Source organism: Salmo trutta, chromosome 8 (genome assembly GCF_901001165.1).
Source record: "Salmo trutta chromosome 8, fSalTru1.1, whole genome shotgun sequence".
NCBI lineage: Eukaryota > Metazoa > Chordata > Actinopteri > Salmoniformes > Salmonidae > Salmo > Salmo trutta.
Genome location: NC_042964.1, coordinates 30401286 through 30428298, shown reverse-complemented (window position 1 = coordinate 30428298; position 27013 = coordinate 30401286). Strand labels below are relative to the sequence as shown.

At 43.0% G+C, this 27013-nt stretch overlaps 1 protein-coding gene across 2 annotated transcripts in view; it reads left to right on the top strand.

Moving 5' to 3' along the window:
- The first annotated feature begins 582 nt into the window (after window positions 1–582).
- Window positions 583–27013, top strand: part of LOC115198647 (TBC1 domain family member 22B-like) — a 187693-nt gene continuing 161262 nt past the window's right edge. Inside the window, exons 1-5 of one of the 2 annotated variants that reach the window (XM_029760749.1) lie at window positions 583–800; window positions 1545–1601; window positions 5801–5984; window positions 6154–6376; window positions 7644–7823. In XM_029760749.1, coding sequence (XP_029616609.1) covers window positions 739–800; window positions 1545–1601; window positions 5801–5984; window positions 6154–6376; window positions 7644–7823 — 706 coding nt within the window. In that variant the 5' untranslated portion in view covers window positions 583–738. The remainder of the gene's footprint in view (window positions 801–1544; window positions 1602–5800; window positions 5985–6153; window positions 6377–7643; window positions 7824–27013) is intronic. The other variant, XM_029760748.1, reaches the window with a different exon arrangement.

The following is a 27013-nucleotide window of genomic DNA, read 5'->3' as shown; positions in this document are numbered from 1 at the left end:
ACGCGACATTATACCTCAGCGACACTTGCCGCGTTCACAAAGCTAGTCAGAACTATGAACCTTGGAAATGTCCGATTTGCTGATTCGTTGAACGCGGCACGTAAATAAATTCAACCAGGAAAGTAGTCGGACATTTCCGAGTTTCTAGTATCGAATAGCACATACATTTTTTTTATTCATTTTTGATTTTTTTATTACCAATGTAGAAAAGTCTGTATACATACAATAAGTACATAAATAGACAATGATAGCATATGCTAGGGGGTACAACAAATTACAGATTATACAAAGACCTTAAAAGAAACACACATAATGATTGTTTTAACAGCTTTCTTATTAGAAGAATGTAGAATGGTCTTAATGTACTGCTTGAATTCCTCATAGAAAACACGGAAGAGTGTTTTTTTTATTAGTAATTTACATTATGAATATGAAACTTTTCCATTAGCACAATTAGATTTATGAGGTAAAATATTAGCACATGAATTAAGCAACTGACACCAGTTTGAAACTGACGTCAACCGCGTTTCAAATCACTTTCGGTCGATCGTACTTGTGATTGGGCGATGGCTAGGCAATGTGAAACGGACCAATCCCTGCAGCGCTTGCTCAGAGGAACCCAGATCCAACATGGCGGAGGGAACTGGGTGTAAATAAACACACGTTAGACGTTTTAAAAGCTATAGCTAACGACACTCGCATTTTTGTGTATATGACATATTGTACCGGGGAAGTAAAATGTCAACTGACGGAAACAAGAAACAATTCTGGAAAAGAAACACAGCTAAGGTCCCTGGCAGGTTAGTGACGTGTTCCTTCTTGCTAGCTACATGTACTCACTGCTTGATAGCTAGCTTCGTTTCACTATTGAATCCGAAAATGCATATCACACTGACTGTAACGTTAAAACATGTACATTTTCACATATCAAGAATGATTTCTTGCTCTATGTCATACTTTATGGGGTTGTCAAACGTGCGCATGAGACAGTGAGTGCAGAGAACATATCAGCATCCATTTGCTAGCTTAAGGCTAGTATACTTTAGTCGGATAGGTAAACAGCTAGCTTAGCTAACCAGCCTAACATTCCTAGCTAGCCAGTTCGCTAACTTGCTAGGGTTTTCATTTAGCTAGCTAGTAGCCTTTTCTGATTGAACTGACTCGTTGTCAGAGCGTATTGTAAACACACCAACAATGAAATTAGACGACTTATTGAACTTCTTTCTGATGTGTAGCCAAGTTTCAAGTAACTTCACATTTAGGTTAGCTACCTACATGCTCATCAAATAATCAAATGGGGCATCACATTTTGTCAACTTCTGTTGTTTTCAAATGAAACCTGAGTAAGCCAAAGTTAGTCTGCTCATTCATGCTCTACGACTTTGCTCCTTATTGGAGTGCACTTTAACTGAATCAAGGCATTAGTTGACAGAGACATGTTATCCACTGTTCACTATAACACTGTAATACAGTAATACATTCATTCAGTAGATTTCTTGTCAAAGCATAGCAATAGGTCATTGTGTTTTCTTTCCTCTCCACAGCATACAACATGTGTATGGTGCTCAACATCCTCCTTTCGACCCTCTTCTGCATGCTAAGTAAGTGTTTGATTAGTTGTACTGTATAGGCCCAACAGTACGTCTGAGTCACAGATGGCACCCCATTTCCTTCTAGTAGTGCACAATATAGGGAATAACGTGCCATTTGGGACATATTCTACAATGGTGACTGTTGGTCCTTTGATAGGGGATTTAAGATGGTCATTCAGGTTGAAGTAGTGAACGGACCTGAAAATCCAGTCAATAAACTGGGTGTGTTTAGCACTTTCAGGAAATTTTGAGGCCAACGTTCAGTGCTATTGTAACTTTCTTAAGCCTCAAACACACTGACAGCGACATTGCATTTTGGTACACCAGAAGTACATTCATTTCCAATGGAACGAAAATCCAGTCAATAAACTGGGTGTGTTTAGCACTTTCAGGACATTTTGAGGCCAACATTCAGTGCTATTGTAACTTTCTTAAGCCTCAAACACACTGACAGCGACATTGCATTTTGGTACACCAGAAGTACATTCATTTCCAATGGAACGCTGCGTTTTCCTTGCAGCATTGCATTGCAGAGACAGTTTCAGTGCATTCTGTGTGGTGCATACATTGTATTTATCGAACGTATGCATCAAATTGTATGGCTTGACAGAAATGGTAGCAGAAGGTGAATGTTGAACTTTTGTACAGATATCCAGATGATGCTTCATACCATTTTGCGCAATGACGCTGTCAGTGTGATCTATGCGTTAGGGCTATTGTAATTACAGAAACACTGCATGTCCTAGTTTGACTGTCTTTTTAAGCACCCGCTTGACTTGATTGAGGATAGGGAATTATGGCCTCTCCACTTTAGCCTGGCTGTCTAACAGTTTAATCAACACTAGCTACATCGTTGCCTTGCCAAGACAACAGCAGATTAGCTAAAGGGCAATTCCACGGTAACATAATTATGCTTTGACTCAGTTGTTTTCACTTTCAAATGTATGCCAAACAAAAAACATTGATTTCAAAGTTGACCTAACCATACAAATCTATGCACAATGACTATGGTAATGATTTTACGGTAAAATCTCCCTTAGGTTTTTATGAGACCACATTTTCCAAGAACTCTGATAAATATCGGCTCCGAATTAAGATTCAAAGATGTCTGCAGAAAGATTTGGGTGTCAGCTATGACATGGCACCTTGTTTGAAAAAAATATATTTTGGTTATTGAACTACATTCAGTGAAGTGGATTTACACCCGGTAATATAATTATGGTAATTGATTACAACATGGGTCCTTGATCTGTACTACACAGAAATGCATAATTATGGATATAATTTTATTGTCGTCATATTTTACTAGTTTGAACAGCACAGAAGAGGACAGTGCAGTACAATACAGTAGAGTTCAGTAAAATATAGTACTGTATTTTACTGTCCTCTATTATACTGTACTACTGTATTGTATTGGACTGTACTCTACTGTGCTCTACTCACTGTACTGTGCTATTCAGAACTTACGTCTATGATACACTAGGTTCAGATTTGGTCCAGTCCGTTTTGTCTGTGGATGTTAACGTCAAGGCCAGGGTGGCCTGACCAAATGTGAACTACTTTTCAATGTCCATGAACGTCCGGTGTTGGTCGGTGCTCAGTGGGTGAGGATGCTGGTTACAGTAAATTGAAAGAGAGGGGGCTCGTGGGTAGGTGTCAGTAAGACATTAACTGGGACGCAGACTGTTTTAACACTCTTGGTCAGACTACTAGACAACAGAAAGACAAAGAAATTCATTTTGAGCTGAACATAAGTGTGCCTGTTGAAGGGAGGACAATAGAAGGTGACCCAACTGTGGTTTGTGACTTATTATTTCCCATTGTAGCCAATTCAGTTGCAGTAATTCCATTACTGATTTTTTTCGTGGGGTTATTCCGTTACCAATTTGGATTACGAGTTTTAATTACATAATAAATGGTAAACAAAATTTATATCAGTAAAATCACTAACTACTGGTAGGTCTACCATTACTTGTTACTTCTGCGAACTTTCATTACCCTCCCTTATGAGGGAGAGAAAATATCTTAAAGATGTACGTTTTTGGTAACAGAATTACAAGGTACAAGACAATATTTCTTAAACTTACACAAGGTTAACAATTTCTCCAATACTAAATATAAGTGTTGATATTAGTTGTCAGGGGTCTTTACATCAACATTATGGTGTTTTGATGTATTTCTAATACCGTTGAAGACTTTTTCTCGTAGATTTTTGCTAAGACCCCTTTTCCATTATAATTATTATTTAACTTTTTACCCCTTTTTCTCCCCAATATTTGTGATATCAAATTGCTAGTTACAGTCAAGTCCCATCGCTGCAACTCCCGTACGGACTCGAGAGCCGTGTGTCCTTTGAAACACAACGCTGCCAAGCCGCACTGCTTCTTGACACACTGCTCGCTTAACCCGGAAGCCAGGCACACCGATGTGTCGGAGGAAACACAGTACAACTGGCAACCATGTCAGCGTTCATGCACCCCGCCCGTCACAGGTGTCGCTATTGCGCGATGGGACAAGGACATCCCGGCTGGCCAAACCCTCCCCTATCCCGGACGACGCAGGGCCAATTGTGCGTTGCCTCGCGGGTCTCCCGGTCGCGGCCGGCTGCGACACATCCCGGGATCGAGCCCGGATCTGTAGTGACGTCTCAGGCACTGCAGTGCCTTAGACCGCTGCGCCACTCGGGAGGCCCTTTTCCATTTGTTTATCCAGAAATCAAAGCCTTGACTATGCCTAATTTTTAAGATGAAAAATGGTTGAAAAATGTATCTATGCCTTAATTTCCCCAAAATATATAGCTTTCATTTGACAAAATGTTATATGTGCCTATGAACTTCACATGTTGATGCTCATGTGTCCTTTTCGATGGAAATTCCCTAAAGCAGAGACAGACTGATACCTAGAAGGGCTTACTTCTCAGGCCTGGCACCGACTATATATTTATGATCTGTCTTATCCCCATTTGACATCTGTTTAGATTAACACACACAGGCCCAAGGTAGGCCTAATCAAATACTCTATATAGGTAACAGTATAATATTCTCTCTGCTGGCTCTCTGGGCTGTGCATTCCAGCCCAGTCCAGTCTAGCACAGTTCTGAAACTCCACCCGTCTGCTCACATACCAGTATACCAAGTATATTCTCCCAACTGTTGGTTGTGGGTTGACAAGGAGGGAGCGAAAATGCATGAAGCAGTGATCTTCAGTAATAGGCTTTTGTTGCTTTGCCATTGAGATTAAAGTGCAGCAAGTTTAATCATGTGGTTGATGTCCACAGAGGGGTTTATTTCAGTTACTTGTTATTGTTAGGCTGAGTTCCATAGTTTTATCACCTGTCAGGGGTGGGCTAGTCACAGGCAGAGTCATATTGAACTTGGCTTTGCTTTTGTTATGCTAATGCTTTGTTTTGAATGAAAATAATAAGATGGAAAGGAAGGGTCCCCCCTCCCTCTCTTCTTCCACGTGTACTGTTTTTCAATCTTTGGTGCACACCTGAGTCTCATGAGAGGAAAAATGATACATTTAAATTGGCTTTTTATTACATTTTTCCCCCTGAAGAAAACCTTCCTTTGTGTATGAGAGATGTTTTCTGTGAGATTGTATTTTTAATTGATTTAATCTCTGCGCTATGATTGTGTACCTTTTACAATAACCATTTTGAAATAATTTAAATAGATGCTGACTCATTGATAGTCCTTGTGGAATGTTTTTGTGGTTGTCTAATTTCTTTCATTATCGTCGGTCAGTTATTTTCAACATTGGCTCGCTGCGTCAACGTGAGAATATCCATCCGTAGCCTGTCGATATCAAGGGCACACCTGCAGTCTTTGACTAATATAACTTAAAAAAGACCCTTGCGGTTTTTGAATTTAGTACAAGATTATGCTCTTTGGCTGAAGTAGGCACTTTTTGACAAACCGTATTTGGCATTTGAATCTTAATGCCATCTAATGGACAGTTGAAGGTTTGAAGTTGCCTTTCCAGAGTGAATTTGGCTCTCTGTCCTAATCTTTCACAGCCCTTCTGTTCATCCTTTCGAAGTTTTACACCTGTCCTTCAAATTACCATTATTACCAACCTCTTCCACCTTCCGCAAAAAATAACATGAATTGAAAATACATGTATCATTTTGGTGCTTTTGATGTCTTCTTTAATGTTTTGGATGACTTCTAGTACCCTAAACTTCTCCTTATGTTTCTCCCTCTCAGTCTAATCAAAGCAGGCAACAAGCCCCAGACGACACCGGGAGGGAAGCCAAAGAAAGCCACCACCTTTCAGGAGTTTGAGAGCATCACCAGCGATGCCTGGGATGTGGGGGACGATGACGACGAGCTGCTCGCCATGGCCGCACAGAACCTCAACATCGAGGTCGTCATGGAAACCGCCAACAAGGTGATTCTATGATGTAAACATACACAGCAGTCAGTCATCCTTGGGTGTTTCAAAGGCGCTTATTATGCACTCATAAGCCCTTTTTATGTTAACTTATAAGCCCTTACATTACATTAAGCTGTTTGTAAGGAGTTAAAACATGTAATATATTGTTATTATCATTATGCAGGTTATCGAGAACCACAGCAAGCAGCAGGAGAAGCAGAGACAGGACGATGCTGGCGCGTCAGAGCTGGAGGAGAGAGAGGAAGAGGATGCAAATGAAGAAGAGGTGGAAGAAGAGGAAGAGGAGGAATCGACCCCTGAGGTGTCGTTTGCCTCTGAGCCCAGCCCGCTCAGCGATGGCAGACTTGTGAAGTCACTGAGTGAGGCCCCCATCGGATCACCTAAGGGTAAGTTGACATCTGTCGCACGCTTCTCTTTTCTCGGTCTCGCTCTCCTGCTCTCTATCTCTCCATCTCTATCCATCAGTCAACAAACAGACAAACAAACAAATGTATGCTTCAGGTGAGGTGACAGATGCGACTATCAACTTCCTAACTGTCTCAAGTCTCCACCCACTCCTTCTATACACAATATTTCCTCTCCCCCTGCCTCTGCTCTGAGCCTGTTAGGCTTTTCATGTTAATTTGTAAGTGTGGTAACAGCAGCAGAGCGTGGTGTTTGTGTTGTGCAGTGGGGAATGGCTGCCTGCTGTCTGGTGGTGCAGGAGATAAGAAAGCAGCCCGTAGCAGCCCTAACACCAGTAGTTATCTCCATGGAGGAGACACTGGCTGAGCAGATACTGTCTCGTGTCTGCTCCATTCACCTGTGTTGTTCAGTACACACACCCATGCATGCATATATATTGTTCTGCTCTCTATTATTGAGTCAACTGTAGTGTTTGTTAAATTATAAATCATGGTGATAATGCAGTGCCTGTTGAGCTACCTCCTCTCTTGTTCTATGTCTGCATGTAGTGATAGTACTCACACACCTCCCTTTGCATGCTGTGTTCAAACAAAGCTGCCACCTTGAGCTCAACTCATCACATAAAACCTCAGTGTTCATTTTCCTTTAGTCACATCACTATAATCTTGTTGTGTCTATCTGGTAGCTCCTCTCTACCCCCTTCTATCCTCTCCCGTCTGTCTAACCTGGCACTCTCCTCCCTCCCTGCCTTCTGATGTGTTGTTGTCTGCTGCTGTGGTCTGTCTCTGTGGACCCAGCTGCCTGGTACTATATTAGATAATGGCCCACTGCAAGGCTTTCATTAGGCTTCAGCACCCAGCCTGCACTCATGCTGCTCTCTGCTAATGGACAGACAGACATACAGAGAGTGGGCTGACCTCGGCCCTGCAGCACTCTACACCCTCTCTGGGTGTCCTCCACTGTCCTCTACCTTCTGCTGCTGGGAACAAACTCTACTCTGCCCTGCAATTGTCTGTAATCGGGGTATTCTGTTGCTGGAATGGAGAAAGGTGGTTGAGTTACACAGTATTTGTGTGTGTCTGTTTGTTTGATGCGTGACGTCAATGGGTGCGCTCGGAGGAAAGGTGCTTGCAACAGGTGTGCGTGTTTGTCTGTGTGTTTTTGCGTTTGACCAAGTGTGTGTGCATCTTTGTGGGTGTCTGCGTGTTTATTGTTCTCAGTATCTCTCCCCTCTCTCTGTTTATCCAGATGCGGCCGGAGAGAGAGCGTCGCTCCACAGACAGCAGTCCCTGCCCCACCGGCCCACCATCCCCATGGTGGCTCGTATAGCTGACCAGAACACCTCCGGGACCCCAGCCATGACGGAGAGAGAGGCCTCTCGCCTGGACAAGTTCAGACAGGTCCTGGCTGGACCCAACACTGACCTTGGTATGTTTCTGGATATTAATTACAGATCGAAGATCAGGCGCCTGTAGGAATGGTGGTCATAGGGATCATTGAACCCACAACGTTTGAAGCTCTGATATGTGCTTTGTGTAGGAACGTTACCACTTAACCACACAGGTTCACCCCAATCCTGAACTAAACCATTTAGGGAGATAAGATATCTGACCCTGTATCATTGCTTTGGGTTACAACACCTCCCTGTCTCACCTTGCTAAGATAAAGACATCCTCTTTTAAAAAAAATAGAAAACACCGTTCCCAGCTCTGTGGTAATGAACTCCATCTGAGAAAACAAGCAGTGAAACATCTGCGGTGTTGTTCTAACGATGCCATATGAATAGCTGAGGGGGAACTAAGCTCAGCCATCTGGCCAGTGGCCACCGTGCATAATCCAAGGGACTGAAATTATGATTTTAGTTTTTACTTGCTCGTTCTATAGCTTACTTCTACTGTACTTCTTTCAGATGTTTTATTTTATTTAACCTTTATTTAACTAGGCAAGCCAGTTAGAGCATATTCTTATTTACAATGATGGCCAAACCCGGACGACGCTGGGTCAATTGTGCGCCGCCCTATGGGACTCCCAATCACCGCTAGATGTGATGCAGCCTGGATGAGATGAGATGGTGCTTAACTTGTGATCAAAGGCCATAATGGGGTAACGGCAGTAGCTTTGGTATAGTTCTTCTATGGGCATTTATATGGCCGATTTTGAAAGTTTTATGGGTTATGCTTTCAACTTCTACGGGCTATTCTGTGGAGGATTTAACGTTCTATGGGTGATTTGAAGGAGTCTATTCACCCTTTGACTCCCACTTGTTCTCCTATAAATTTCAAGGTCTTGTTCTTTGTCAGTCCCCTAATCTTTCAGCATCTGTCTGTCTTATCAGCTCTGTCCTGGAAAGGCATGGGGGCAGATTGGTAGTGAGTTGCATTAGAGCTGCTCAGTTGTGTGCGCGAGTGTGTACGTGTTGTCAGACTCACTCTTAGCCCTTTTGTACCCTTGATGATTTTCCCTGCAGTCATCTTTTGTAATGCTCTGAATGTCCTTGGATTGTGCTGTGTGATTGTGTGTGTGCTGTCTGTTCCGCTTCAATGATTCCAGCTTCCGTCGTTGTGCCTGAGCCAGAGGTGAAGGTGTCTTGGCGAGGTTATACCTGTGAGGGAGCCAATGCTATTGTTTGAGTCATTGTGATAGCGCTGATTCAACCCACTAGCTGTATCATTTTGTGAGGCTTAGTGTCACTGACTGTCTGTCTAGTCTATACAACCTGAGGTGAGCTATAAGTCAAGAGGTGGTTCAGGGTCGTGCCTAGACATATGAGGGTGTAGGAGTGGGGTAAGTGAGGTGCTGAATGTCAAAGAAGACCACGTCCGATTTTGAAAGGCAAAGACCATAACAGGTTTGCCTTTTTTGCCGGTGGGGCAGGGACTGCTGTCCTTTCCATTTTCAATAGACACATGTAACCGGGACAACTCTTGACTGAAGACAGGATCACTGTATAGAGCTCAGTTGATACACAACCAGTGGCGAGTTTTTTCAAGTTTTTAATGTCACATGTACAGTGAAATGCCTTTCTTGCAAACTCAAAACCCAACAATGCAATAATCAATAACATGAGAAATAAGAATATGAAATACACAAAGTAAGTAAGCATACTATATACTGGAAATATTTTAAAAGTCAGTTCTAATACCATATTTACATGGGCAGGGATACTGGAGTGATGGAGGTAGATATGTATAAGGGTAAAGGGATTAGGCAACAGGACATAAGATAAACAGAGTAACAGCATCTTGTATGTGAGCGGGTGTGTAGAGTCCGTATAAATGTATGTGCATATTATGTGTGAGTGAGAAAATGGAGTGAGTGTTTGTCTGTGTGTGTTGGGGTGACAGTGTGTGTGAATGTTCATAGAGACAGTGCAAGATTGAAATAAAAGGTCAAAAAAGATACTTTGTGTAGATATTTTGTTAGCTATTTATCAGTCGTATTGCTTTGGGAGAGAAGCTGTTCAGGAGCCTGTTGGTGTCAGACTTGATGCACCTGTACCTTTTTGCTGTGCGGCAGCAGAGAAAATAGTCTATGGCTTGGGTGGTTGACTATTTTCTGGGCCTTATTTTCACACCGCCTGATATAGAGGTCCTGGATGGCTGGGAGCTCGCCCCAAGTGATGTACTGGGCTGTCCGCACAACCCTCTGTAGCACCATGCGATCGAGGGCGGTGCTATTGCCATACTAAGTAGGGATGCAGCCAGTCAATATGCTCTCAATGGTACAGCTGTAGAACCCCCCCCCCTGTTTACTGTCCACAATCAGCTCCCTGGTCCTGCTGACGTTGAGGGAGCGGTTGTTGCTCCGGCACCACACTGCCAGGCCACTGACCTCCTCCCTGTAGGCTGTCTCATCGTCACTGGTGATCAGGCCTACCACCGTTGTGCTGTCAGCGAACTTGATAATGGTTTCGTGCGTGGCCACACAGTTGTGGGTGAACAGGGAGTACAGGAGGGAACTAAGCACACACCCCTGTGGGGCACCTGCATTAAGGGTCAGCATGGCGGAGGTGATGTTGCCTACCCTCACCACCTGGGGTCGGCCCGTCAGGAAGTCCAGGATCCAGTGACCTTGGGTGTTCAGACCCAAAGTCGTAAGCTTGGTGACGAGCTTGGAGGGGACAATGGTGTTGAACGCTGAGCTGTAGTCAATGAACAGCATTCTCACATAGGTATTCCGCTTATCTAGGTTGGTGAGGACAGTGTGGAGTGCAATTGAGATTGCATCGTCTATGGATCTGTTGGGGCGGTATGTAAACTGGAGTGGGTCTAGGGTGGCTGGGATGAGGGAGTTATTGTGTGCCATAACCAGCCTCTCATAGCATGTAACGATTACAGAAGTGAGTGCTACAGGGTGGTAGTCATTGTGGCATGAAGCCTTAACGTTCTTAGGAACAGGAATGATTGTGGTCATATTAAACATGGGGATTACAGACTGGGACAAAGAGATTTTGAAAATTACTATGAATTTGCCTGCCAACTTTTCTGTGCATGCTCTGAGCACGCGCCCTGGAATACCATTGGGGGCCGTGGCTTTGAGGGTGTTGACCTGATTTAAAGACCCTTCTCACGTTGGCCTCGGTGAGCAAGATCACCAAATCCTCTGGGTCAGTGACACCAGGTTCAATGTTGTTGTCAAAGCGTGCATAAAATGCATTGAGTTCATCTGGTAGAGCGGCATCGTTGGGCAGACCATGGTTGGGTCTTCCTTTGTAATCCGTAATGGACTGTAACCACATGCGGCGGGCGGCAGTCTGGTAATATGATTCCACCTTATTCCTATATTGTTCTTTTTCTCGTTTGATGACTCTGCGGAGGTCATAGCGGTCATAGCTTGCCTTCTTGTACTTATTCCTGTCTTCGGCCGTAGCATCAGGGTTGTCTACGATAGCTCTGTGTGCGGTAGCCCTGTTTAGTTTAACGACAACCTCTGTATTAATCCAGGGCTTTTGATTGGGGAAGCAGCGAACCCTCACTGTGGGTACAACTTTGCCGATGCATTTTCTAATGAAGCCGGTGACGGAGGTGGTTATCTTGTCAATGTTAGCGCCGAAGTCTTGAAACGTATTCCAATCAGCGCTTGCAAAGCAGTCCTGTAGCATAACCTCTTATTCTAGTGACCATTTCTCAACGGAGTGAATCACGGGTACTTCCTGTTTGAGCGTCTGCTTGTAAACAGGAAGTAAGTCACGATCTGATTTGCCGAATGGCAGACGAGGGAGGGTCTTGTATGCTTTCTTATGGGTAGAAAAGGAGTGGTCTAGGACTTTATCGCCCATAGTGGTGTTGAGACGTGTTGATGGAAGTTGGGCATCACGTGTCTTTGTGACGGCAAATTAAAATGGCCAGCAACCAGAAAGGTTGCCTCTGGGTGTAGGTTTTCCTGCTTGTTTATAGCCTTGTACAGTTTAAGCGCCAGCTTGGAATGTATACAGCATGATAACAGCTGAAAACTCCCTCGGGAGGTAGAAGGTTCGGCATTTGACCATCAGGTATTCCAAGATGGGTGAGCAGTGGGTCGACACTTTCACCGAGCTGGAATTAGCACACCAGTTGGACTTGATGAAGAGGCACCCCCCCATCGATTTCCCCGACTTCACTGTCCTGTCCTCCCTGTGAATGGAGAATCCATCGAGTTGGATAGCCGTGAGGGGTATCTTGTCCGAGAGACATGTTTCTAAAAAGCAAAGAATATTGCAGTTGCCCCTTACAAAAATGTACCATGGTAGTACAATGAAAAAAATACCTTGTTGTTTTTGGTCACTACAATGGCAGGGGTCTTCGAGGGGCTGGGGTTTGCCTCTTCCATGGTAGTGACCAAAAGACATGATTGTACTGAGTACCATGGCAGGAAAATCCCATGGTATTTGCACAAGTACCATGGTATTTTCCTGCCATGGTAGTGACCAAAAAGCATGATATGTTTTTAATTGTACTTGCTACCATGGTACAAATATTAACCATTGAAAAAAATACTATGGTTTTGTACTAGCATACATGAAAGCATGGGAATTGTTTACAATGTATTATGATGTTGTGTGTCCCACCGTTTTTCGGGGAAAAGTGACCAAAAATGTAGTAATGTATGGTACTCGGCTAGTCCCGTGTAGCTCAGTTGGTAGAGCATGGCACATGCAACGCCAGGGTTGTGGATTAGTTTCCTACAGGGGACCAGTATGGAAAAAAGTGTGAAAATGTATGTATCTCACTACCTAAAGTCACTCTGGATAAGAGCGTCTGCTAAATGACAAATGTAAAATGTACTCACGTGATGCGACATTGACTACTCGCTCTGCAATGGCAAAGCGTAGGCCTAGTACCCTATTAAACTCCTTTAGCTCATAGTGAACCACAACACACATTATCTAGTAGTGTAGTGTACCCTCTTAAAACTTGGGACCTGGATAGAGTATGGTGAGAAGAATGGAGTCTGAAACCTTGAATAATAAAAAAACATTAGTTTATCTGGTACTTCTCTCATCAATACAGTTTTCAGTTGGCTCTCTCTCATTCAACTGACTTGGCTACTTGTATACAATTCTAAATAGCCAACATACACTATATATACAAAAGTTTGTGAACACCCCTTCAAATTAGTGGATTCGGCTATTTCAGCCACACCTGTTGCTGACAGGTGTACAAAATCGAGCACACAGCTATGCATTCTCCATAGACAAACATTGGCAGTAGAATGGCCTTACTTAGAGCTCAGTGAATTTCAACGTGGCACCGTCATAGAATGCCACCTTTCCAACAAGTCCGTTTGTAAAATTTCTGCCCAGCTGGAGATGTAAGGGCTGTTATTGTGAAGTGGAAACGTCTAGGAGCAACAACAGCTCAGCCGTGAAGTGGTAGGCCACACAAGCTCAGAGAACAAGACCGCCGAGTGCCGAAAATCGTCTGTCCTCAGTTGCAACACTCACTACAGAGTCCCAAACTGCCTCTGGAAGCAACGTCAGCACAATAACTGTTCGTTGGTAGCTTCATGAAATGGCTTTCCATGGCCTAGCAGCAGCACAATGCCAAGCGTTGGCTGGAGAGGTGTAAAGCTCGCCACCATTGGACTCTTGAGCAGTGGAAACGCGTTTTCCGGAGTGATGAATTACACTTCACCATCTGGCAGTCCGACGGACGAATCTGGGTTGGGCGGATGCCAGGAGAACGCTACATGCCCCAATGCATAGTGCCAACTGTAACATTTGGTGGAGGAGGAATAATGGTCTGGAGCTGTTTTTCATGGTGTGGGCTATGCCCCTTAGTTCACAGGCAGATAGGTAGATCTGTTGTCTGATCACACTTACTCTGTCCTATTTTGACGAATGCAAGCGTCCTGGTGCAGTTTTGTCAAATTCCGAGAGAGTGACCTATTTTTACAACCACCCAACAGGGACATGTGTAATAACTAGGTAAGGTGGTCGCTGATTAGTGTCATTGGTAATCTCAAATTAAGGAAGGTACTGCAGAACTAGGTACTCTCGCATGTTGATACTCAACATTCTCACCCAAATTAGTACCAATAATCGCCTTATACCAATTAACATCTCTCCATATACCCAACATTTCACTCTGGTTAAAAGGAATAGCCCTTCATGGAATACCTGCCCTTGATATGAATGGTGCATACGTACAAACTACTTTGATTGACTACTGTGGTATAGTGTAGAGAGAGGGCTAGACATGTATTGACGCCCCAGTGTCCCTCATCCTGCTGATGCATCTCTGTGTAAGAAATGGATATACCACACACATCCTGTATCGTTTCAGGTACAGTCAAGGGATATTGCTGCAGCCTCGGATGATGGATTCTCATAACCTGTAACGAAGGAAACAAAAAAGAGAAAGTACAGTGAGGGAAAAAAGTATTTGATCCCCTGCTGATTTTGTACGTTTGTCCACTGACAAAGAAATTATCAGTCTATAATTTTAATGGTAGGTTTATTTGAACAGTGAGAGACAGAATAACAACAAAAAATTCCAGAAAAACGCATGTCAAAAATGTTATAAATTGATTTGCATTTTAATGAGGGAAATAATTATTTGACCCCCTCTGCAAAACATGACTTAGTACTTGGTGGCAAAACCCTTGTTGGCAATCAGAGGTCAGACGTTTCTTGTAGTTGGCCACCAGGTTTGCACACATCTCAGGAGGGATTTTGTCCCACACCTCTTTGCAGATCTTATCTAAGTCATTAAGGTTTCGAGGCTGACGTTTGGCAACTCGAACCTTCAGCTACCCTCCACAGATTTTCTATGGGATTAAGGTCTGGAGACTGGCTAGGCCACTCCAGGACCTTAATGTGCTTCTTCTTGAGCCACTCCTTTGTTGCCTTGGCCGTGTGTTTTGGGTCATTGTCATTCTGGAATACCCATCCACGACCCATTTTCAATGCCCTGGCTGAGGGAAGGAGGTTCTCACCCAAGATTTGACGGTACATGGCCCCGTCCATCGTCCCTTTGATGCGGTGAAGTTGTCCTGTCCACTTAGCATAAAAACACCCAAAAAGCATAATGTTTCCACCTTCATGTTTGACGGTGGGGATGGTGTTCTTGGGGTCATAGGCAGCATTCCTCCTCCTCCAAACGCATTGAGTTGAGTTGATGCCAAAGAGCTCCATTTCGGTTTCATCTGACCACAACACTTTCACCCAGTTGTCCTCTGAATCATTCAGATGTTCATTGGCAAACTTCAGACGGGCATGTATATGTGCTTTCTTGAGCAGGGGGACCTTGCGGTCGTTGCAGGATTTCAGTCCTTCAAAGGGTAGTGTGTTATAAATTGTTTTCTTGGTGACTATGGTCCCAGCTGCCTTGAGATCATTGACAAGATCCTCCCGTGTAGTTCTGGGCTGATTCCTCACCGTTCTCATGATCATTGCAACTCCACGAGGTGAGATCTTGCAGGGAGCCCCAGGTCGAGGGAGATTGACAGTTCTTTTGTGTTTCTTCCATTTGCGAATAATCGCACCAACTGTTGTCACCTTCTCACCAAGCTGCTTGGCGATGGTCTTGTAGCCCATTCCATCCTTGTGTAGGTCTACAATCTTGTCCCTGACATCCTTGGAGAGCTCTTTGGTCTTGGCCATGGTGGAGAGTTTGGAATCTGATTGGTTGATTGCTTCTGTGGACAGGTGTCTTTTTATACAGGTACCAAGCTGAGATTAGGAGCACCCTTTGAGAGTGTGCTCCTAATCTCAGCTTGTTACCTGTATAAAAGACACCTGGGAGCCAGAAATCTTTCTGATTGAGAGGGGGTCAAATACTTATTTCCCTCATTAAAATGCAAATCAATTTATAACATTTTTGACATGTGTTTTTCTGGATTTTTTTGTTGTTATTCTGTCTCTCACTGTTCAAATAAACCTACCATTTCTTTTTCAGTGGGCAAATGTACAAAATCAGCAGGGGATCAAATACTTTTTTCCCTCACTGTAACATGTCCTGGTTTCAAGATAAATTTACATTTCACCTAGATATCCCTAATATAACGACTGCGGTGTACAACATAGAAGCTTATCAGGTTCTGATCATCTTACTATGCTTCTTCACCCGAGATTGATTAGCAATCGGGGGCCAATCAGTTCTTTATTCTCCAGGCCCCGCTTTGTCATCAATATCGACAACCAGCAATGAATGATGTGTCCATCGTGATTTTCCCTGAACTTTTACTGCTGACCTCGTTATGAGCAAGCCTTGATAAGGACCTTCCCATGTTGGCCCAAATGTGTCAGTCACATATTTTTGTACCATCACCCACTGTCTCGGCACTACGTCATGTCCCCCTCGGGAGTTATTCCCCATTAGAGAGTTGTATGCAATAGTGAAGCATTGTGTCACTCATAAAGTGAACATCTGCTTTTCTCAAATCTAACGTGCCTGGTATTATCACATTGTCCATTGTAGTAACTACCGATGCCCAGCCTACCTTCCTCACACCCCACTCCACAATGCTTGAACCGTCTGTGTGTAAGATAAGATAAACTCAGGGTTTTCCAACGGATGACTCTATTAACCCATCAGAGAGCTGATCCAAAACAACTCATAACAGTCGTGTTCAAATAATGTGGTATCTGTAGGAATCATCAGAGTAGCTGGATTACATGGTGTCTTTTCAACTATAGCCATGTCCCATAGATCTTTAATCACTATTTTAGAGTAGTGTCCATAGTTTCCTTGCTAGTGGGATATTGTTTTGTGCAAGGTGGTGCAACACCTGTTAAGCAAACTGGTTCCATATCCAAAGTTCCACACTCATGTTCTTCGTAGTCCAAATAGCATGATTCTGAACTATAGATTCCTGCAAAATTCTTCATTGGACCAATAGAAATTGATAATGGTTTGGTCTGTTTCATCTGTCTTCCCCTTCCCCACACTCCTGTTGCTCTCATCTTATTGCCCGTGTACTGAGGACATATGTTTTGCTTAAGATATGGGTAATACGGTGACTTCAGCACCCGTATTTACAAAAAAAAAATCTACTGCAAAGTTAACCATCATGTTCACGTTTATTCCATCCGATTTCATATATACACCAGCTGAGATGGGACGTAAAAAGGAGTTTACCTCCACAGCATCCAGCAAACTCTGCTGCTGAGCTGGAGAGAGCTTCTTAAATTTCTCCATAAGTGTTGTGTCATTGGGGCTGTTCTCCTGTTTCCATTTTCCCTTAAACGGACCCTTCTTCTCCTGGCCACTTCTCATAAAATCACGTTTTCTTTTCCAACATTCTCGTTGCCAGTGACCAGAAATCCCGCAATAAGGACATACACCAGGTTTCTCTTCTGCTGAACAAATAATGTTGTTGGTTTCACTCGGAACCTGCACAACTCTGATAACCACGTCTCGTGAATACTTTCAAGTTTTTGACCTTTCATCCAACTGTTTTGGAGATGCTGATTTGTGTGTGATAACTGTCTCTAGAGGTTTGTCTTTACTCCCTTTTACAGCCTGTGTTCTGGTTGGCCTAAGACATCGTTTGTCACTGCTGTCAGAATCTGTTGACTCAAGGACAGGCAGTGCTGACCAGTTGCTTGAAACCTGATCTGCCTTGCCCAATTCAGTGTGAGAATAGATAGAGGGAACAGAGAGCCCACAGGTGGGGTTCACGTCTGACTTTTTCACCCGTGTCTCCTGCTCTACTTTGAAATGGCTTTTTATATCACTAGACAGTCAATTTAAAATCTCTTTCACGCTCACATCCGGAAGAGCTGTTCCACCCTTTTCTAGAGTGGTTTTCTCACTTAACAATGACATTACATTAACGTCAAAAGTTGTATTATATATATCTCTAGGTTTATATATACAGTTGAAGTCGGAAGTTTACATACACACTTAGGTTGGAGTCATTAAAACTTGTTTTCAACCACTCCACAAATTTCTTGTTAACAAACTATAGTTTTGGCAAGTCGGTTAGGACATCTACTTTGTGCATGACACAAGTCATTTTTCCAACAATTGTTTCCAGACAGATTATTTCACTTATAATTCACAGTATCACAATTCCAGTGGGTCAGATGTTTACATACACTAAGTTGACTGTGCCTTTAAACAGCTTGGAAAATTCCAGAAAATGATGACATGGCTTTAGAAGCTTCTGATAGGCTAATTGACATCATTTGAGTTAATTGGAGGAGTACCTGTGGATGTATTTCAAGGCCTACCTTCAAACTCAGTGCCTCTTTGCTTGACATCATGGGAAAATCAAAAGAAATCAGCCAAGACCTCAGAAAAAAATTGTGGACCTCCACAAGTCTGGTTCATCTTTGGGAGCAATTTCCAAACACCTGAAGGTACCACGTTCATCTATACAAACAACAGTACGCAAGTATAAACACCATGGGACCACGCAGCTGTCATACCGCTCAGGAAGGAGACAAGTTCTGTGTCTAAGAGATGAATGTACTTTGGTGCGAAAAGTGCAAATCAATCCCAGAACAACAGCAAAGGACCTTGTGAAGATGCTGGAGGAAACAGGTATAAAGTATCTATATCCACAGTAAAACGAGGCCTTTATCGACATAACCTGAAAGGCCGCTCAGCAAGGAAGAAGCCACTGCTCCAAAACCGCCATAAAAAAGACAGACAACTGTTTGCAACTGCATATGGGGACAAAAATCATACTTTTTGGAGAAATGTCCTCTGGTCTGATGAAACAAAAATGGAACTGTTTGGCCATAATGACCATCGTTATGTTTGGAGGAAAAAGGGGGATGCTTGCAAGCCGAAGAACACCATCCCAACCATAAAGCACGGGGGTGGCAGCATCATGTTGTGGGGGTGCTTTGCTGTAGGAGGGGCTGGTGCACTTCCCAAAATAGATGGCATCATGAGGATGGAAAATGATGTGGATATATTGAAGCAACATCTCAAGACATCAGTCAGGAAGTTAAAGCTTGGTCGCAAATGGGTCTTCCAAATGGACAATGACCCCAAGCATACTTCCAAAGTTGTGGCAAAATGGCTTAAGGACAACAAAGTCAAGGTATTGGAGTGGTCATTATAAAGCCCTGACCTCACGGCACGAAGTGTTAGCAATTTATGTTATTCTTCAATAACACAAACTCCAAAGCAAATCAGGGGGAGTAAAATAGGTTTATTTAAAAAGGACAACTGAAGACGTTATGCTGTGAGGTAGATGTTCAAATGTTCAGTCTCCCCTCTCCTCAGCTGTTCTCCACTGAACGAAGGAACAGAATGCCATTTTTGCCCCCCAGCCTAGCCTGGGGTTGACCAATCAGGAGTCCTTGCAGTACCACTGGGACAATGGCCAGATAACCAGTATCCTGCTCCAGACTCAATGTACAGAACGTAGCACACGTAGCTCTGAGTTAAGGAGTGACATTCCACAGATTCTAAACAGCTGTTTAGAACTGAAAACCAACTCCTATTTACATTGACAATTCCCTATTGACCATTAGTGTTATATTTAGTTTATAGTACTCTCGTCCTCTCATTCTCTGCGTTGTGTATTTATCTCCAAAATATTCTTATACTAGCCAGACACATGATGCCAGCGATGAACTTAATTCAGAGGCCATAATTAAGAGACAGAGAGAGAGGGAGATGGATCGATTGACGGAGAGAAAGTGAGAGCCTATAGGGAGCGAGTGAACAGAGAGAGAGGTGTTGACAGAGATGGATGGTTGTGTTGTCCTGTGGTTGAGGTGGCCGACCTGGTTTTTGTCCTGGTCTCCCCACTGTGACAACACAGCATCTGTAGCACTACATAGCCATTGATCAGTCCTTTCACCACTAACGGCGCTTGCTTAAACCTCCATCTCTCTCGCACTGCCACTCTTTCTCGCTCAAACCTCATCTCCTCATCCCTTTCTCAATCACACAGCTATCTATCGGGGGAGACTCTGCCCTCTAGTGTAGAACAACCGCTATGACTCTTGTCCTTGATGTTGGGGGAAGTGTGTGTGTGTGTGTGTGTGTCAGGGAAGGTGTGTGCGTGCGCTTCTTTCTTCAGCCTGATGGATTGCAGCCTCGTTTGTGGGTCTAGCCCTCCATCATGTTGTGATTTGTCTCCAGAGGTGTGTGTGTGTGTGTGTGTGTGTAAACAACTGACTGACTGCTCCACTCTCACCTGTTTAACGATTAGTAGATGAGGTATGGGACAGAATGAGGCTGAAACCCTTAGGCCTAGAAAAGGAATCATTCTTTTTATTGTCATTCCCAGTTCCCATGCTCCTAATTTTATTTTCAAAATCTTTGTGACAATCGGGTACTTTAGTTTTTCCAGATGCAATATTTAGTTTTTGTATCTAATTCAACTAATCATCAGCCGTCTGTGTTTGTTTGTGGGTGTGTTTTGATTTTGTGCACTAGTGCAGTCTGTCTATGTCAGGATTTCTGGGTTTCTCCAGACAGAGCAGTGAACCTGGCAGAGGTAGGCATGCTGACAGAGCGGAACAGAGCGGAACAGAGCAGGCTTTACAGCACTAAGGCCACATAGACCATGACAAGAGCAGGCAAAACCCATTTATCATCACTGAGAGCGAGAATATGAATGGATCTCATTCACAGCCTCTCATCTCTTTCATTTGAACTGTCTCCCCTTCTCTCTCCCTTTTGCTTTCTCTCTCTCTCTCATTCTCGCTATGTCACCTGTCTTTGTCTCTCCCTCTTTCTAAAGAGATTAGTTATAACATTTATTTTGGATTATGTGGCTGCAATACTTCCAGTTTATTTGGGCATCCAATGTATGGGACATTGCAACTTAATATTTGCTAGTCAGCCTGCAAAGTAAACACTTCTAAGATGAATATGACTAATCTAGAAAATAGTATATATTTCCTGAAAAACGGTTTGGACTTAATTCAGCTGTATAAAAAGATTTGTAGCCTAACATAGTCGTTTGATTTTTGATATATACTGAACAAAAACATAAACAACAATTTCAAAGATTTGACTTTTACAGTTCATATAAGGAAATCAGTCAATTGAATTAAATACATTTGGCCCTAATCTATGGATTTGACATGACTAGGCAGGGGCACAGCCATGGGTGGGTCATGGGTGGGCCTGGCTCCCCACCCAGTGGGGAGCCAGGCCCAGCCAATCAGAATTTGTTTTTCTCCACAAAAGGGCTTTATTACAGACAGAAATACTCCTCAGTTTCATCAGCTGTCCGGGTGGCTGGTCTCAGACGATACCGCAGGTGAAGAAGCCGGATGTGGAGCTCCTGGGCTGGCGTGGTTACACGTGGTCTGCGGTTGTGAGGCCGGTTGGACTTACTCCCAAATTCTCTAAAACGATGTTGGAGGCTGCTTATGGTAGAGAAATTAACATTAAATTATCTTGCAACAACTCGGGTGGACATTCTTGCAGTCAGCACGCTCCGTCAAAACTGGCATTGTGTTGTGACAAAACTGGACATTTTAGAGTAGCCTTTTATTGTCCCCAGTACAAGGTGCTACATGTAGGCAAAATGAAAATCTGAAAATCTATTCATAACTACATTGTTGAATGTAAATGAATGTTAAGTGCCTTGCACAACTACAGTGATCAGAAATTAGCCTCCCAGTGTCGATACCACATTTATGCAAACGCCAGGGTTGTGGGTACGAAAAAAGTATGAACATGTATGCACTCACTACTGTAATTCACTCTGGATAAGAGCATCTGCCAAAAAATAAATAAAAAAAATAAATGTATACCTACATAGAGACGCCTCCAATTGTTGGTCTTAGAAATTTGGTTTAAAATAATGGAGAAGTCATGAAATTCCATCTGTCAAAATGTGTATGTACCCTGTGTTTTACATAATAGGTTGTATGCAAAGTTAGCATTAAAAATAGCCTGATTTTGGGACCCAGTGAGGTCACAGAAGTCACCAGGCTAGGTTTCAGCTGAACCAGAGGGGTATACTACAAAGCAAAGTCCATGGGTTAGTAAGCTAACTAAATATTTAGATTTTGTTTTGGAAATATAAGCTTGAAATGGGTGGGCATGGTCTAATTCAGGGGTTCCCAACCTAGGGGGCACCAACGTTTCGTGGGTAGGTGCGGGGCCATCCTTGATTTGCCCGAGGAAAACGCGACTCTGCACATGGGAATATCTTTTGATTTGTTTCTGACATTCAGAATCTGAGATACAACCTTCTAAAGTGGAGGAGTAAAAACAAATTGATTTTGCTTGGGAAGTAATGTTATACAATGTGTGACTCTGTCGCTATCAATTCATCTAGTCAATTTCTGTAAAACATAATGTATAATTAAATTGAGGGTTAATATAAATGATCATAAAACATATTTTGTAGCAGAATAAAATTTGGTTAAATCTGGTCTGCACTTTATTTTTCTTATCCATTATAATGTATTATAATAGCCTACCTAAAATAAATCATGAGTCTGGTTAAACTATGTAGAATTGCATTAAATTAGCTTCAAAACAAAAGTTTCCTACGTCCCTCAAATTAAACAATCAAGCTGATGGTATTTTTAATAAAGGCTATCTCAATAAACAATAATAATAAAAAAGCTGGGAGGGCGTGACATTTTTCAAAGGTGAAAAAGGGGGCCCTGGGGAAAAAAGGTTGGGAACCCCTGGACTAATTGACTCAACAGCTTAAAACGCATATCTAAAAGATATCAACGATAGCTGGCTAACTCATTGATCCTGCTTTGGAGTTTACTCAACTGAATCTCCCTGGCCTCAGGCAGGGGTCTAGTTAAGCACTGATTGATAACTGATAAAGATACTGTGCATGGGATGCGTCTGAAATGGCACCTGGTCAAAAGTTGTGCAATATAGGCCTATGACAAATAGGCTGCCATTCCAGACACAGACATGAATCATGATCTTAATCTAACCTCCTTTTTTTGGGGATAAAATATATCCGCTTTGATAGAGGAAAGTTAGGCTAGTTCTGCCCCTCCCTGCCTTCTGACTGAAACATGTGTATTTGTATTTATTATGGATCACCATTAGCTGCTGTCAAGGCAGCTACTCTTCCTGGGTTCCAGCAGAATTAAGGCAGTTTATACAATTTTTAAAACATTATAATACATTCAGACTGTGTGCCCTCAGTTGACATCAGAACTCAAAGTGGGCATCTAATTCAATTGAACTCAATTCTGACATTTTGTTGAAAATCTGTGCTGGGATGGTGTTTCTGAGGTATTTCTCCAGTGTGTATGAAAATTGAAATGAAAGTATGATCCTCAAATATGGTTTTCTAGGAAAAAGTCTCAGGGTTTAGTCGAGTAGATTTTCCAGGTAAAGCACTAGATGGCTAGTTAAGTTGTCTATTAAGACGAGCTCATCCAATGACGAATACCCTGGAGAGTGGACCGTAGAGTAGGAGCGCAAGACACTCATCCCTCAAAAACATTAACAGCATCCCCATTTTGGAAAGTTGAACCACTATAGTAGCTCAAGTTTCTGTCTGGTGTGGTACAGTATTTCACAGACCTCAGTGTTCATTTAAGACCGGAGGCTAAATGACAAGTACTGTGATGATTATGGCTCTCATGGCGATGCCCTAGGCCGAATGCTGCTCAACTGTAGCTGGTCTCACCAGGCAGGCCCTCAAGTGCCAGTTGTCTCCCTCTTCTGATTGCTAATTGCGTTATTACTTAGCACACAAAGTCAGGTGTATGGTAACCAATACAAGTTGTTTCTGCCTGTCCAGGCCAGTAATATGTTAAGGCTACTCTGAAGTAGGCCTAAGTTCCAAACTGCTGTAGAGCACCAACTTGAGTTGCTTTTAGTGTGTTTGTGTGCTTTCGACTTCATCAACAGCTTTTCATCCCCAAATTGGAGGAATCCAGACTTGAAAGGCCTCTGGCCACCAACGATGGAGTTTTTCCCCAGTTGAACTTATGCAGTACTCAGTGGCTGACGAGCTTCTTAGGAAAGTGTGTCTAAAAGCGTCAGCCTGCTTCAATTTGGCTGCCGCCTATTGGCGAACCGAACGAGTGTGCTCGCATACTACCTTAAAAGACCTTCGTTTGAAAAACGAGAAAAAAGCGGCAATAGTGCTGTTTGTCCATTTTGAGACACTGTATACATACACTTCCTCAAAATAGTCTGAATTAATGTAAGATTACTCTTTTTACATTTTAGCCGAGCAGATATTCGTTGCACAATTTTACATATTACTAAGATGTTTGGTGCAGTATCTCTCAATGAAAAAGTTTGCATGAAAACCAGTCGTCATAATATACAGTGCATTCGGAAAGTCTTCAGACCACTTGACTTTTTCCACATTTTGTTACGTTACAGCCTTATTCAAACATTTATTAAATACTTTCCCCCCTCATCATTCTACACACAATACCCCATAATGACAAAGCAAAAACAGGTTTTTAAAAATGTTAAGAAATTTAATACAAATAAAAAAACAAATACCTTATTTGCAAAAGTATTCAGACTCTCAGCTATGAGACTCAAAATTGAGCTCCAGTGCATCCTGTTTCCATTGATCATCCTTGAGATGTTTCTACAACTTCATTGGAGTCCACCTGTGGTAAATTGAATTGATTGGACATGATTTGGAAAGGCACACACCTGTCTATATAAGGTTCCACAGTTGACAGTGCATGTCAAAGCAAAAACCAAGCCATGAGGTCGAAGGAATTGTCCGTAGAGCTCGGGACCGGATTGTGTCGGCACAGATCTGGGGAAGTGTACCAAAACATTTCCGCAGCATTGAAGGTCCCCAAGAACACAGTGGCCTCCATTATTCTTAAATGGAATATATTTTTAACCACCAAAACTCGTCCTAGAGCTGGCCACCCGGCCAAACTGAGCAATCGGGGGAGAAGGCCCTTGGTCAGGGAGGTGACCAAGAACCCGATGGTCACTCTGACAGAGCTCCAGAGTTCCGCTGTGGAGATGGGATAACCTTCCAGAAGGACAACCATCTCTGCAGCACTCCACCAATCAGGAAACGTTGCACCATCCCTACGGTGAAGCATGGTGATGGCAGCATCATGCTGTGGGCATGTTTTTCAGCTGCAGGGACTGGGAGTCGAGTCAGGATAGAGGAAGAGATGAACGAAGAAAAGTACAGAGATCCTTGATGCAAACCTGCTCTAGAGCGCTCAGGACCTCAGACTGAGGAGAAGGTTCACCTTCCAACAGGACAACGACCCTAAGCACAAGACAACGCAGGAGTGGCTTCGGGACAAGTCTCTGAATGTCCTTGAGTGGCTCAGCCAGAGCCCGGATTTGAACCCAATAGAATATCTCTGGAGAGACCTGAAAATAGCTGGTGTGCCAAGCTTGTAGCGTCATACCTAAGAACACTCGAGGCTGTAATCGCTGTCAAAAGTGCTTCAAAAAAGTACTGAGTAAAGGGTCTGAATACTTACGTAAATGTGATTTTGAAGTGTTTTATTTTGAATAAATAAGCAAACATTTCTAAAGTCCTGTTTTTGCTTTGTCATTATGGGATATTATGTGTAGATTGATGAGGAAAACCCCCAATTTTAATCAATTTTAGAATAAAGCTGTAACGTGACAAAATGTGGAAAAAGTGAAAAAGTATGACTCACTAGATTACATTGTGGTTCAATGGCAGCCATGCAGAACTTGGTCTTCCTATAGTAGAACAAAGACAATGACTGTCAACTCCCCATGAGCCAAATAACAAACAATATAGAGATCTGGTGGCTTCCTCATAATCCCTGCCTCAAAACTGGCACTAAAACTTTTTATTTTACTCATTAAAAAGCTGGCATCACACACAGTTTAGAGACTAGGTAGAAGTTCAAAAAAAGTTGGTTTTTAAAAGTGTCATCTGAAATTAGAATATTGTACGTTGTTAACATCACGAGAGAAGTAGGATCATTTATAAGAAGTAGGGGAATTTATAATGCAATCAGTTTAAGAAGCCGACCACCTCTCTCTGCAGTGACTTTGAGAGGCCGGGCTAAGGGGGAGTTGACAGGGTCCTTACTGTACCGTTTACTCCCCAGTCATCTGCACTATATCTCACCATGGCTGCGTCCCAAATGGAACCCTGTACCCTATATAGGCCTAGTGTGCTATATATGCTTGGGTCAAAAGTAGTGCACTTTATAGAGAGTAGGGTGCCATTTGGGATGTAGATTACATTCCATCGTCCAGAATCCAGGTGGTAATACGGAGGAGTATCTTTTTACAAGACTCCTATTAGTTCACAAGCCTGTCGTTACCAGCTGCTTGTCTCTTCGTCCTTTACCTGAGTTAACAGCACTGTACTCTGCCTCTCACACAGACAGACATAGTGCTTAAGGTTTAGAGCATCAGCTAAAACTTTTACAGCGCCGCATAAATGCGTCAGGCCGGATGACATCCCTGTTAGCCATGATAGTGATGATGTGGAGGCAGGCCCTAGTTTATCTGCTGGGGATGTTGTCTTGGGCCCCTGCGTTTGAAGAAAAGGGGATCTGCCTGCCACTGAGATTGTAGCCTGTCCACCTTAGTTTTACAGGCCTACGTCGGAGTGTATCGGGATGTTGCTGGGGATGTTCTTTATTGGGTTGTTGTCGACCGTGATAGAAATAGGCCTACGGGATCTGCTGTCGCTGTCTGATGTTATAGCGTATCACTTTAGCAAGTAAGTGTTTGTTTTGTGTTGACATGCTTTTATTCAAAAGAGGGCTATGTTTTGGTACTTGTTGAAAATAGTGGGCTGTAGTGGATTTGTGGCAGCAGGGGAGTCAGTCAGAAGAAGTTGAGTGAGGTGTTTGTTTATTGATGGGTGTTTTCTGTGCTTTTTGGTTGTGTGTGAGAACCTCTTGGCTGTCTGTCCGCCCCATTGCCCCCTCTCCGTCTGAGTAGTGTTTGAATAGTGCATGGCTCTGGCTTCCCAACTGACTACCTCACTCAGTCAGCACACAGACTGACAGCTCTCATCTTTCCTGATAAATGGCCTGTCTTGCTCTGCCTTTTCTATATATTTTATTATATTCCTCTCTTTCACGCACACACACACACACACGTGATTTGGACTCAAATCTAAGCACTTGACTCTCCATCTGGAGAATGAAACGACACAATCTGTGTTGGGATTGTACAGTACATTATAAACATGGCCATATTTTTAAGGTATTTAGCATCCATTACTTTAACTTCACCCATAGGGATACAGTTGTTACTATACTTAAATGGGAGGTACACAATGTTACA